Source organism: Dunckerocampus dactyliophorus, chromosome 2 (genome assembly GCF_027744805.1).
Source record: "Dunckerocampus dactyliophorus isolate RoL2022-P2 chromosome 2, RoL_Ddac_1.1, whole genome shotgun sequence".
In the NCBI taxonomy this organism is placed as follows: domain Eukaryota; kingdom Metazoa; phylum Chordata; class Actinopteri; order Syngnathiformes; family Syngnathidae; genus Dunckerocampus; species Dunckerocampus dactyliophorus.
This window is the reverse complement of record NC_072820.1, coordinates 47,560,223-47,572,776: the sequence shown is the minus strand read 5'-3', so window position 1 is coordinate 47,572,776 and position 12,554 is coordinate 47,560,223. Positions and strand designations below refer to the sequence as shown.

Below are 12,554 nucleotides of genomic sequence, written 5' to 3'. Positions count from 1 at the left end.
ATAAACTGAAGAAACAAGGGTGGTAATAACTTTTTCCATGACTGTACATTTACTTTTATTATTTTACAGGGCAGCCTTGATACATCCGATATGCGTAGTTGACGCTGACATTTTGCAGCAGTAGACAAACCCACCTGATGCGGGGTCCATCTATGTCTATATTCTTGAGTACCATCTAGTGATTCAAATGTAATGTAGGCCTCTCATGACATTCCTATAGTAACAGTATCACTTTATAGTGCTCAACTGAGCAGTAAGGGATGCTGAAGATGGAAATTAAATGATGCATTTGTACCCAATTTTCGCTGTGTGGGGGTAAGCTGACCGGATGTGTGTTCTGTAGCTCCACAAAGTTTTGCAATCGCTCCCAAAATAGAAGTTTAGTATATGATGACGTGATACAAGTATTTTTAACGGTAGCGTGGCCGAGCGGTCTAAGGCGCTGGATTAAGGCTCCAGTCTCTTCGGAGGCGTGGGTTCGAATCCCACCGCTGCCATTCATCTATTGGTTGAAGCCATTAGGCATTGCCGCTAACTTCAAAAACATGCTTTATTCAACTTTGTGTAACAAAACAAACTAACAATTGACTCTTTGGCTTTTGCTTCTTTGCATTGTGGGTGCAGCCGTTGACTCCGCTAACTCCCACGTCTGCGCGCGCATCCGAGTCAACGTGGTAGTCCGCAACTTCATGTGTGCTAGCCCACCTTCGACAGCACTTTTCCGGACTTCCGTCACGACGATGAGTTAGCTGTTACCTTTTACTGAACGGCTTGTACAGGTGATGCCAGCCCTCGTCGTGTAGTTGTTTACTCAAATACAAACTTTAAACAACACCCAAGCCCTAGCTATGTGTCATTTTAAGCGGCATGTGTTGTGCCAAAGCTAGGTAAGGCTAGTTTCGGGTTAGCTAACTTCGTCACTCATACGTTTTTTACGTCTTCGACTTATTAGTCCTTTCTTACTGGACAGTTCATTTGAACACATTTGTGGTGTAGCATTGGTACAACAATTGCCGTAGTAGCCGAGTTAAATGCAGGCCTGGGACACATTGATGGCGTTTTGCTCACTTCTGATCAGGCTAACCTGCAATGGATGCCTGACAAGGATGACCGCTCACAGAATTTGGGTCAAAGTGTTACCATTCGGCGTGAAGCAGTGAGGTCGTTCATAAGTAATTGCACGGTTTTGATTCACCTGTTTGACATCTAACTATCATGTGGCTTTACCTGCTCCTGTCAGCATCACTTGGCACAATTGCGTCACTCTGTTACGTTCATCGCTGATAACTACAGTCAGACCTCTTGTTGATCTTTGCTCCCCCCCAATTAAATGATTGATGTGTATCTCGCCAAAAGCCTCCCAACTTTTAAGTAAAAACAAGTTTATCATTTTACATTCTTCCAGGTGGTCATGCAAATATTCATGAATACCACAAGCCCCAACTACTGTTGCAGTAAGGGCAGCAGATGTGCAGATAATGTGGACGGAACCACTTATGAGGAAGGCAACATGTATTCGGTGTACATGGGACCATGTTAAGCTGAAAAAGTAGGACGTGTAAAGTTGCTTGGCACAGATGGGATGTTCTTTCCCTCAGGAAAATAATGGAGAAGCACACTTAGTCGTCCATCCAGGCCACCACCATCACTTCCAAATACAGAAAGGTCTCGACTATTTATCTTATTATTGTACTTGAATTTTGGACTTAACTGCTGTCTGATTGTATAGAATTTTGGTGCAAATTTTTTTGCACGTAATTTAGAAGATAAATGTTTGTGTTATTATTGGTTTTAATATCAACATTTCTGCTTTTTCATTACATATTATCCTTTTTGTTGAATTTTTCAATTTTTTGTTCTTCCTCTACAATGTGTCACAAACCCATTAAAAAAAAAACAAAAAACGATCCACCATCGGCAAATGGCCCCCGGGTCGCACTTTGCACACCCGGCTTGTAGAAGTCCGCTACGGTTGGGAATACTCACTTTTAATGCATACCGCATGGGAAACTATGTATATCGCCACCTAGCAACGGGTAGCGCCAAAAAAAGAACAAAACATTAGTGGCGGCTAGGCCTGTCACAATAATCAATAAATAATGAAGATCATTTTACTGGCCTTTATATATTGACATGTGCATTACGTGTTGGTTTTCCTCCTCTCTCGCTACCAAACAGGCTGGATGACAAGAGGATTCACTCATTTGTCTCAACACCTGGCGCATTGCTTCTATAGTGGAATGAACAGAGTGAGTGAACCCTCGTGTCGGTCATTCAGTCTCTTTGTCTCAGTGGGGACAGCGGGTGCTAGCAAGTGTCCACTCGCTAGCTGTGCGTGTCGTGTGCTATATATATATATATATATATAAAATAATAAAATAAAACACAATCTGATGTAAATTTCAGCTTGTTTGTGCACCATCATTTTGTGACATGAAAAAGTTTGTGGCAAAGAGTGAAATAAATAATACAAAACGGTGAAACTCCCGTTTCAGCTGCTGTGATTTCCGAAGTAAAACACCTCATTGTGCACCTATCGCATTTTGCATTAAATCAAAGTTGCTTTTTATACGGTGTACTTGCATTAGTGTGCCATATATTATCATTGCATTAATGAAAAGAATGGTCTCAAAATAATGTTGACAATAATATAATTGATCTGCAATGCGTGCAACAATTATCGCCCAGCAAAATGTGTTATCTGCCAGGCCTAGCGGCGGCTGAACCTTAATAGTAATACATATTAACACTTATCCATTTAAAAAAAAAAGTTTCATTTTTGAAATACTGTACGTCTGTGCTGTTTTCAAATGCTATATGTCGTTGTGACCACTAGATGGCAGTGCTGACGTTTTGTGGCCACCTTTTTAATTAGTGACGATTTTTTCCTTGTAAGAATAAACAATTGATTTCTTCCAGTTGATTGATGCCTCAGAGTGCTTATTCCTCCAGTAAATATGGTAATATTAGAAGACTAACAGGCTCAGTACTTACGCAAAGACTGCTGTGACATATATACTGTATATCTGTTCACATTGGCCTAATTATTCATATTTCATATTGCAATATATTCCTGGTGCTTGAGTCAAAAAGTGAGCATATCTAGCGTATTGCCTCGGCTGAAAATCTATCTTGCTTATACAGTAGATGGATAATATAAGAGGAATGCTAGCAACGCAATCTTTTTAAAGAGATTTTACTCCATGTCCCCTTGAAGTTCCATAGGTTCTCAATAAATGGTGATCGCCATCTTGCCATCTCTGATTTAGTTGAACAGTGAAACAGTGGCACTTTCATCGCCAATTTTAAGCTGAGAGCCAGGACATAACCTGGTTGGGAACAGGTTATGAGTTTAGTCTGAGTTACCATGGTGATACAGCTGCTTTAAAAGAGAGCTACCGTCACGGAACAGGCAAAGTGAGGTTTGCTCAAGTCACCAGGTCCGCCACCTCTCTTCTGTATGATGTTTCAATCCCTCCAGTGATCAGGCCAATGACTGTAGTGTCATCGCGAAGTTAGTGATGCTGCTGTTGTTCTGGGAGCACCCAGTTGCTCAATCCGTTCCATAATTTAATTCCACATACAGAAATGCTGTGGGTTTTCAGCGTTGTTCTCGCATATAAAAGTTTTAATTTAATTTTCCTCTAAGATGATATTTCTCCTCTCTGATAGAGAAATAGTGTTTGAGGTTTTTGGGTAACAAATTATTACTAACTTCATGCATTATTCTAGCGGTTTGAAAGAACACTAAATCTGCAAATTTTAATATGTGATTTAAAAAATAAAGGGTTTGTATGTTCTCTATACTTGGCATTATGAATTATCCTCACCCATCTTTTTTGCAGTACGTTAAGTGAGTGAAGATTGCTTTTGTAATTATTTCCCCATATCTCCACACAATACGTTAGATATGCTAATACTAAGGAACAGTACAGAGTGTGGAGTGATTTTTGATCAAGAACATATTTTGCTTTATTCAATATTGAAATATTTCTCGCCACCTTTTGTTGTATATTTTTAATATGAGATTTCCAACGCATTGTTTCATCTATTATGAGCCCCAGGAATTTTTATTCTTTCACTTTTTCAGTGTCCACTCTGTTTATTTGTATTTGATCGTACTTATCCTTTCTGCTATTTCCAAATAGCATTACTTTACTTTTACTTAAGTTCAAGGATAATCTGTTTCTGTCGAACCATGACTTTCACATGACCTTTTCATCCTTGACCTTTTTAATGACTTCTTGTGTGCTTTCACCACAACAAAAGGCAGCGGTATCATCCGCAAATAATACCAATTTTAAGTTGGTACCTTAAGTTTAACTTTAATTCTCTTATCTTTACAAATTTCTTCTTATTTGCTAGGTAGCTTTTAACCCAATTCAAAACTAATCTTTTAACTAATCCTACCTTTTTAATTTTGTTGTTAAAATATTGTGATTAATTGTATCGAAGGCCTTTGTCAGATCCATCAATACTGCAGCTGCACATCTTCTATTGTCCCCAGCAGTAGTAATTTCCTCTGTGATTTCCATCAGTGCCATAGAAGTTGAAATGTTAGCTCTGTAAGCATATTGACTACCTGCTAGTAATTCATTCTCATTAATAAATGTGTCCAACCTGTTATTAAATAGCTTCTCGATCATTTTAGAAAATTGAGGTAACAAGGAAACTGGTCGATAGTTTGTAAATTGATATTTATCTCCTTTTATAAAAATTGGAACCACTTTGGCTATTTTCATTTTGCTGGGAAATTTTCCAGTCTGAAACGATAAGTAAGTACTAATAAGTAAGTTATAAGTAAGTTACTAATACAGTATATGTTAACGGGTCTACAATGTCATTGATGACCCTTTTAATTGTTTCCATTTCGATTCCATAACAATCAGTTGATGTTGATGGCAGGACCCAAAGATGGCAAAAAAGCCAACTTTTCCGAGGGGTCGATTTTCGCCTGTTTTTTCACGGCACTGTTGCAAAATCGCATTTTTTCAAGTTGCTGAAATGACACTTTTCTGGCTCGGGAGGTGGGCCAAACCCCCCAAACATTCATGGGGGGTCCCGGCAGGACCGAAAGATGGCAAAAAAACCAACATTTCCGAGAGGTCGATTTTCGCCGTTTTTTCATGGCACTGTCGCAAAATTGCATTTTTTCAAGTTGCTGAAATGACACTTTTCTGGCTCGGGAGGTGGGGCAAACACCCCAAACATTCATCGGGGGTCCCGGCAGGACTCAAAGATGACAAAAACCCCAACTTTTCCGAGGGGTCGATTTTCTCCCGTTTTTTTCAAGTTGCTGAAACGACACTTTTTCGGCCCGGGAAGTGGCCCAAACCCCCCAAACATTCATTGTTGGGTCCTGGCAGGACCTAAAGATGACAAAAACCCCAACTTTTCCGAGGGGTCGATTTTCGTCCATTTTTTCAGTGTCGCACTGTCGCAAGATCAACATTTTTTCAAGTTGCTGAAACAACACTTTTTCGGCTCGGGAGGTGGCCCAAACCCCGCAAACATTCATTGGGGGTCCCCGCAGAACTCAAAGATGACAAAAAAAACAATTTTTCCAAGGGGTCAATTTTCACCCGTTTTTTCAGTGCATTGTATGACAATTTTACCCAATAAGACAAATGGTTGAAATAAGTCATTAAGGGTCCAAAAATGAATACGGTCATAGAGTATGAAAAGTCAAGCTGAATATATATGATGGTGGATTTGAGGAACAATAACACAGAGAAGGATCATCAGTACAACTTTGACGTTGGTGAAGAAGCTAATGGACTACACCAACAGAAGGGGCGCTAGTGCAACAACAGCCTTAAAAACCAGGAAGAAGAAGAAAGCAACATGGCGCATCCCTGGCAAAATGGATTCTCCTTGTGTAATTGACAGCTGATTTGAAAATCATCGTAAAAGACATCTGCAAATGACGAACGGTAAGTTTCTTGAAGAGCGATGGTGTAATGGTGTTAATTGTTCAATCAAAACCTGTGTTAACACTGCCTTACGCTGACATTACATTTCATACATTGAATTCCGCGTCCACGGTGTCCTGTGGTGTACAATCATACAAGTTGTATCCAGATTGTGGGTCTGCATCCTCCGAAGTACCCATCCTATGCGGTCGACGGAGGACGGGTCCTTCCTAGCCACGGCCGAGGTGTTCTGGGTCTTCTGTTCCTGCTTGCGTCAGGTGTTCACATCCTCGCGCTTTTTGCGATACCGCCACCAGCTCCGTAAAATATAGAAAAAGGAGAAAGAAAAACCTAACAAAATATGAACTAATGGAACCAAAGTTGTTTTAGATTTTTTGGGGATTTGTCTGTTCCTGGAAAGAGAAGAGCTGTTATCCGTCGACAGATTTATCTTGTATTTTCGACCATAGTAATATTCTTAACTACTTTGTTGATTACTTTTAGCTACCTACAGTATTTATCGCAACGTTGTTGTTCTATGCCGCCTGTCCTCACTTGGTGGCAAACGGCACCTAGAAAGTACAGTCGTCCCTTGCTACATTGTGGTTTGAACATAACTCACTCAATCTATCGCGGATTTTTGAAAATGAAGTAATTAATAAATGAAGGCTGTTTCGGGATTGATTGAAAATATTGACAGACAGGTTGTATGTTGTATTCGGGTCGCTTGGCAGCAGTAATCTTATATGACTAGATTAGATGACCTTGATACTGCATGTAGTCAGCCATGGCATGTCATAGTTGTCCTCCCATTCCATGTGGAAGTGGTAAGGTTTTGGCTTCTTTCTTTGTCCTTCTTCCCACTCCGTGTAAAACACTTTCTTAAATTTAGAAGAAGTGAATTGGAGAGGCTAAGTAGTTAGCTTGGGCGCTTGCTATGCTAGCGGTGGTCGTCTCTTGTGTCCCTGCAGTGATCCCTTAGCCTGTGCATTACAGTTGAGCAATCCAGACTTTTAGAGATGGTTTTGTATCCTTTCCCAGCTTTATACAAATCAACAATTCTTGATCGCAGGTCTTCCGACAGCTCTTTTGAGCGAGCCATGGTGCACATCAGACAATGCTTTTCATCAAGACAATTCTTACCAATTCTGTGTGTTTTATAGTGGGCAGGGCAGCTTTAAACCACTCACCAGTGATTGGGCACACACCTGACTTGAATTGTTTGGTAAAAATTGGTTTCAATTGCTCTTTAAGTCTCCTTAGGCAGAGGGTTCAGTTACTTATTCCTCCCCCTTCTGTCATTGTTTGCATGCCATCCTCATTAAAATATGAAAACCTATAAATGTTTGGGTGGTTTTAGTTAAAGCAGACGCTGTTTTTTCATCTGTGTGATTTTGACAAAGATCAGATCACATTTGATGGTGATTTTATGCAGAAATGTGAGAAATTCCAAAAGGTTCAGATCCTTTTTCATACCACTGTAGGTACTACATGCACGTGTATACATATACAGTATATGCGTATGTAAATATGCGTTTGGATGCAGTAGTAATATTAAACGAGGATAATTAATGAAAAAAACAATAATAAAAATGATATAATAATACGTAATGATAAATGTTATTTACCTTTGAAGAGGAGTGGCCGAACTTACGTTGTTGTGGAGGAGTTGGAGGAGGAGATATTGGAAAAAAAGGACAAATCGTCATCGTCGTCGTCATTAGACTCTTCTAAAAGAGGTAGTGTTCTGTGGGTGGTGTAGAATTAAGCAGGCCTATTAACTCTCCATAAACTTTAATCACACGCTCTGTCCTGGTTGTATCACAACTACAAAACTTAGCTTTTCTTCACTTCTCCTCCCCCTAGTCTTCCTGTACCTGTTGGTCCCATTAGCAGTGTCACAGTGCCCTCTACTGGTCAAGCATGTAGCAGTATAAATATAGAGTTACAGTACTACAAGGCAAAATACATGAAAATATAGACCAGTCAGCTTGCGTTCGTATCTCCGAATGTCCGCATGTCGGATGTTCGTAAGTTGGGGACTTAGTGTACTTGTAAACATGGTGACATGCAAACCCCACACTTTTGGAGGGAGGGGAAAACAAGCCACCTCGTTTGTGTGGTCAAAGACAGGAACATTATGTCTTTCATAGACGATGGAATGTTGCAGTCAACAGCGAAATATATCAGAAAGTAAGCGAGAAGTTACGTGAAGCAGGGTTTGTACAAACGCACCTTCATCCAAAGTGTCCGGGCAGCTGTTTTTGGATACAGGAAGAAGAAGCGGAAATGGCTCACATTGTGTAATGACATTTTCCGTGCGTCAAGACGTTGTCCGTGCATTTTTTTCTTTTTTTCACATTATGCATGTAAACGGGTTATTACGAATTCTTCAGAAACCGTAATATTTAACCTTAACAGAAGTGAGGTGACTATAAGGGTGTTATTTCATGTCTACAGGGCTCCAATAATGGTACAGTATAAATTGTATTTAGAAAGTGATAAACAGGTTTTCTATGCTCTTAACTACAAACATACTGTATATTAATATTGAATCCTACTTTGCAGAAATTCACTCATAGCGGTCTGGTCTGGGAACAATTAACCGTGATAAACCGTGATAAATAAAGGGAATTGTGTGAATTGAAACAATTTGCTCGTACTTTTGTCGCATTTCTGACGCCTTATATCAGCCATAATAAATGCACAAACGCTAATTTTATTTGCACAAAACTGCACAAACTAAAATGAAAGAATGAGACTATTTCATTCTGAGCATGTCGGGACACTGATGGCATCATCGCCAAGTATAATCTTTAATAACTCAAAGTATGATAGCACAAATGGTCATTTTAATTGCACAACACAGCTCAAACAGGGGGACTGAGTGAACTTACGGGACCTTTTGTCATTTTAATAACTGAATAACTAACAGTACATTCACACAAAACAGCACAAACAAAGAGGGAAAAAATTAAACTATTTTGGTTTCATTCGGAGCATGTTGATTACGTAGTAGCCTGACATGAAGTCTTTTAATAAAATAAATGAAGGAGTATGAGAGCACAAACAATCATTTTAATTGCAGAAACGCAGCACAAACGAATGGGACTCTTTTGGTTTTATTTGGAGCAAAGATTTGGGCAAATACAGGCATATGCTAGGGGTAATGATCACCTTTTTAATAACTGCAAAATGACCTTTTTCGGGATTGCCAATCTTAAAAAGGTGTTTGTTTCTGAAAAGCTTTCACCAGATTTATGATATTCTGCTTAGTACAGGAATATTGTGTGCATGAAAAATCATCATCTATTTAATATTTACCTCATTTCCACAATACCTCGCATGGCTACAGTGCATGTCATTTCAATTCTGTTTTGTGATTTGTGTCATTTGTCATTTTTCCACAGGCCGCTTTGTGTACAGTACATTAAGCAGTGCACCCAGATGCAGCACAGGAGCAACAATTAAGCACCAAAGAGCCAAAAATAGGTGGATCACAGTTTTGCGGACCTCTTTTTATTGGCCCATGTAGGTGTGGATGTGCTTCCTGTCACACTGGCAGAGGAGACGGGACAGGAGGTGTCGCCAGGCGTGACACCAAGGCTGCACCATCCATCTGCCTCCGAATGTGTCAAGCATCCACACGCTGAAGGCTAAAAGGTCCAGGTCCACATTTGTACCTCACAGGCACTGACAGGTGGTGTTGGCTGGTTGAGGAACAGAGCATGTGGAGTGGCTTCTGTTACTATGGAGTCAAAGGATAAGCAGCAGGTGAGCTTTTCCGGAAAACTATGGTACTTCTGGCACAAAAGTGAATAAACCCTTTACATTTTATTATAGCTTTTTATGGGACAACACTGAAGAAATGCCACTTTAGCTGTGTCTCAATTCAGGGTCTGCATCCTCCGAAGGACCCAGTTTGTGCGGTTCACGGAGGCTGGGTCCTTCATGAGCACTCTGAATTGGGATGGTTTAGCCTTTGGAACACTTCCTGGTTGTGTCAAATGGTCACATCCTCACTCTTCTTACAGTACTGCCATCAGAGCCGCAAAGAAGCAAACTATACGGTGGAACCTTCGGCTCTAACTGAAACAGACGCAAACTGAATCAATTTTTCCCATTAAAAAAATGATGTAATTCCAATTAACCAAAAATGTGAACAGGTTTTTATAGTTTGACAAGTATAGTGGAAGACTTTAGTGGTTGTGTGTTGAGTTAGAGTAGTGTGAAAAAGTGTTTGCCACCTTCCTGATTCTTTTTATTTTTATTTTTGCAAGTTTGTAACACTTAAATGTTTCAGATCATCAAACAGATTTAAATATTAGTCAATGACAACACAACATATGTATTATTAAGGGAGCAAACCTAAGTGGCCTTGTGTGAAAAAGTGACCCCCTCCCGCACCCCCAAAACAAAAAGCTTTGGGACTCAAGCAAACCAAAGTGAGAGCCATTATCCACAAGTGGCGAAAAAATGGAACAGTGGTGAACCTTCCGAGGAGTGGCCGGCCAACCAAAATGACCCCAAGAGTGCAGCGACAACTCATCCAAGAGGTCAAAAAAGATCCCACAATAACATCCAAAGAACTGCAGGCTTCACTTGCCTCAGGTAAGGTCAGTGTTCATGATTCCACCATAAGAAAGACACTGGACAAAAACAGCCTGCATGGCAGAGTTCCAAGACCAAAACCACTGCTGAACAAAAAGAACATTAAGGCTCGTCTCAATTTTGCCAGAAAACATCTTGATGATCCCCAAAGCCTTTGGGAAAATACTCTGTGGTTGACTAGACAAAAGTTGAACTTTCTGGAAGGTGTGTGTCCCATTACATCTGGCGTAAAAGTAACAGCACATTTCAGAAAAAAAAAAAACATCAACCAATCATACCAACAGGAAATGTGGTGGTGGTAGTGTAATGGTCTGGGGGGGCTGCTTCAGGACTTGGAAGACTTGCTGTGATAAATGGAACCATGAATTCTGCTGTCTATCAAAAAATCCTGAAGGAGAATGTCTGGCCATCTGTTGAAGACTTTTGAGACTTTGGAGTGGCCTAGTCCAAGTCCTGACCTGAATCCTATTGAGATGCTGTGGCATGACCTTAAAAAGGCGCTTCATGCTGGAAAACCCTCCAATGTGTCTGAATGACAACAATTCTGCAAAGATGAGTGGGCCACAATTCCTCCACAGCGCTGTAAGAGACTCATTGCAAGTTATCACAAACGCTTGATTGCAGGTGTTGCTGCTAAGGGGGGCCCAACCAGTTATTAGGTTTAGGGGGCACTTTTTCACACAGGGCCATGTAGCTTTGGATTTTTTTCCCCCTTAATAATAAAACATTTCATTTAAAAACTGCATTTTTTCAGTTGTGTTGTCATTGACTGATATTTAAATTTGTTTGATCTGAAACATGTAAGTGTGACAAACATGCAAAACAATTAGAAATCAGGAAGGGAGCAAACACTTTTTCACGCCAGCATATATTGAGGAGAGTATATTTACACTGTCATACAAGCTGTACACTACTTTACATCGTTTCAAAGTGTCATTCCTTCAGAGTTGTCCCTTGAAAAGATGTAAAATATATATAAATATATTTGTCGAAATTTGAGGGCTGTACTCCCTTTTTGTGAAGTACTCTGTTTTGAGTCAGTGCTGCTGGTTGAACCCCTGATCAGCCAAGTGCATGCCAAAGGGCAAACAGCACTTAACAAGGCTTTGGTATTTGCTTTTGTTAAGGGTGTTGTCAAACCTTTGAAGGGTAGTGAATGTTTTTGGACTATTGGTCAAAGAACGATTACCCAGGGAGGTCTTGGAAACTTGCAGTATAGTCACTGCTCCCTGGGATACCAACTCTTCTGGTGTAATAATTCTACCATGTTGTGGTGACAACATCAATGTGCAGTGATTGATTAGTTTCAAGCCATGTGCCGTGTTGTAGGAGGAAGATCCTGTTACTTTGGGCTTGTTGACTCATCAAGCCCTGGGAAGACTCAGGGATCAGCTTGGCGACCTGTTGGACCAGTACCAGAAGACTACTAGCAAACGGGTCTCTGCACAGGTAAACTTTCAAAGTAAAATTATTCATCCTCCAAGAACTTATTGATCTTAAAGATAACTAGATTGCCACTGATATCACATTTCCATCAAGCTGGTTCCAGTGCTAGTCCAGAGCCAGCAATACATCCAGTATCGCTCTTTTATGTTGTCAGGAACACTGGGTGAGTAGCTTCCTTTACCATGGCAACCGCCACTCCTGTCTCCACTGGCCGGGAGCTGCTCTCACTATTTTGGTGGCACTGGGACTCTTGTGTTGCTATGGCAGTCAGCCAAAAGGCAGGTGGGTTCCTCACATTTCAGTGGTCCTAAAGTAAGGCTTTATTTTCCATTTACAGTAATTAAAAGATTTGTATTGCCCTATTAAAAGAAAAAGGCACCTTTTGAGGGGAATTTTTCCTATCATCCACAATGTTCTTGTGAGACACGAACATTTGTCTTTCCCTTTACTGTGCATTCTAGATAGCCGCCTCATGCTGGCAGTTTTTCACTAACAATGCAGGTAATGGGATTCCCTTATATATTTGCTGTAACATGCTATAACGGTGTAGTAACAGGCAGATTTTGTTTTCCTGGGCACATTGAT

General features: G+C 40.4%; 1 protein-coding gene and 1 non-coding gene across 2 annotated transcripts in view; both read left to right on the top strand.

The window, feature by feature from the left end:
* The first annotated feature begins 415 nt into the window (after positions 1-415).
* Positions 416-497, top strand: trnal-aag (transfer RNA leucine (anticodon AAG)). Its single transcript has one exon. It is a non-coding gene; the product is annotated as a tRNA-Leu (tRNA).
* Positions 498-5,785: 5,288 nt separating this feature from the next.
* Positions 5,786-12,554, top strand: part of tmem94 (transmembrane protein 94) — a 49,952-nt gene continuing 43,183 nt past the window's right edge. Inside the window, exons 1-4 of the mRNA XM_054767379.1 lie at positions 5,786-5,933; positions 9,323-9,686; positions 11,853-11,972; positions 12,124-12,251. Coding sequence (XP_054623354.1) covers positions 9,663-9,686; positions 11,853-11,972; positions 12,124-12,251 — 272 coding nt within the window. The 5' untranslated portion in view covers positions 5,786-5,933; positions 9,323-9,662. The remainder of the gene's footprint in view (positions 5,934-9,322; positions 9,687-11,852; positions 11,973-12,123; positions 12,252-12,554) is intronic.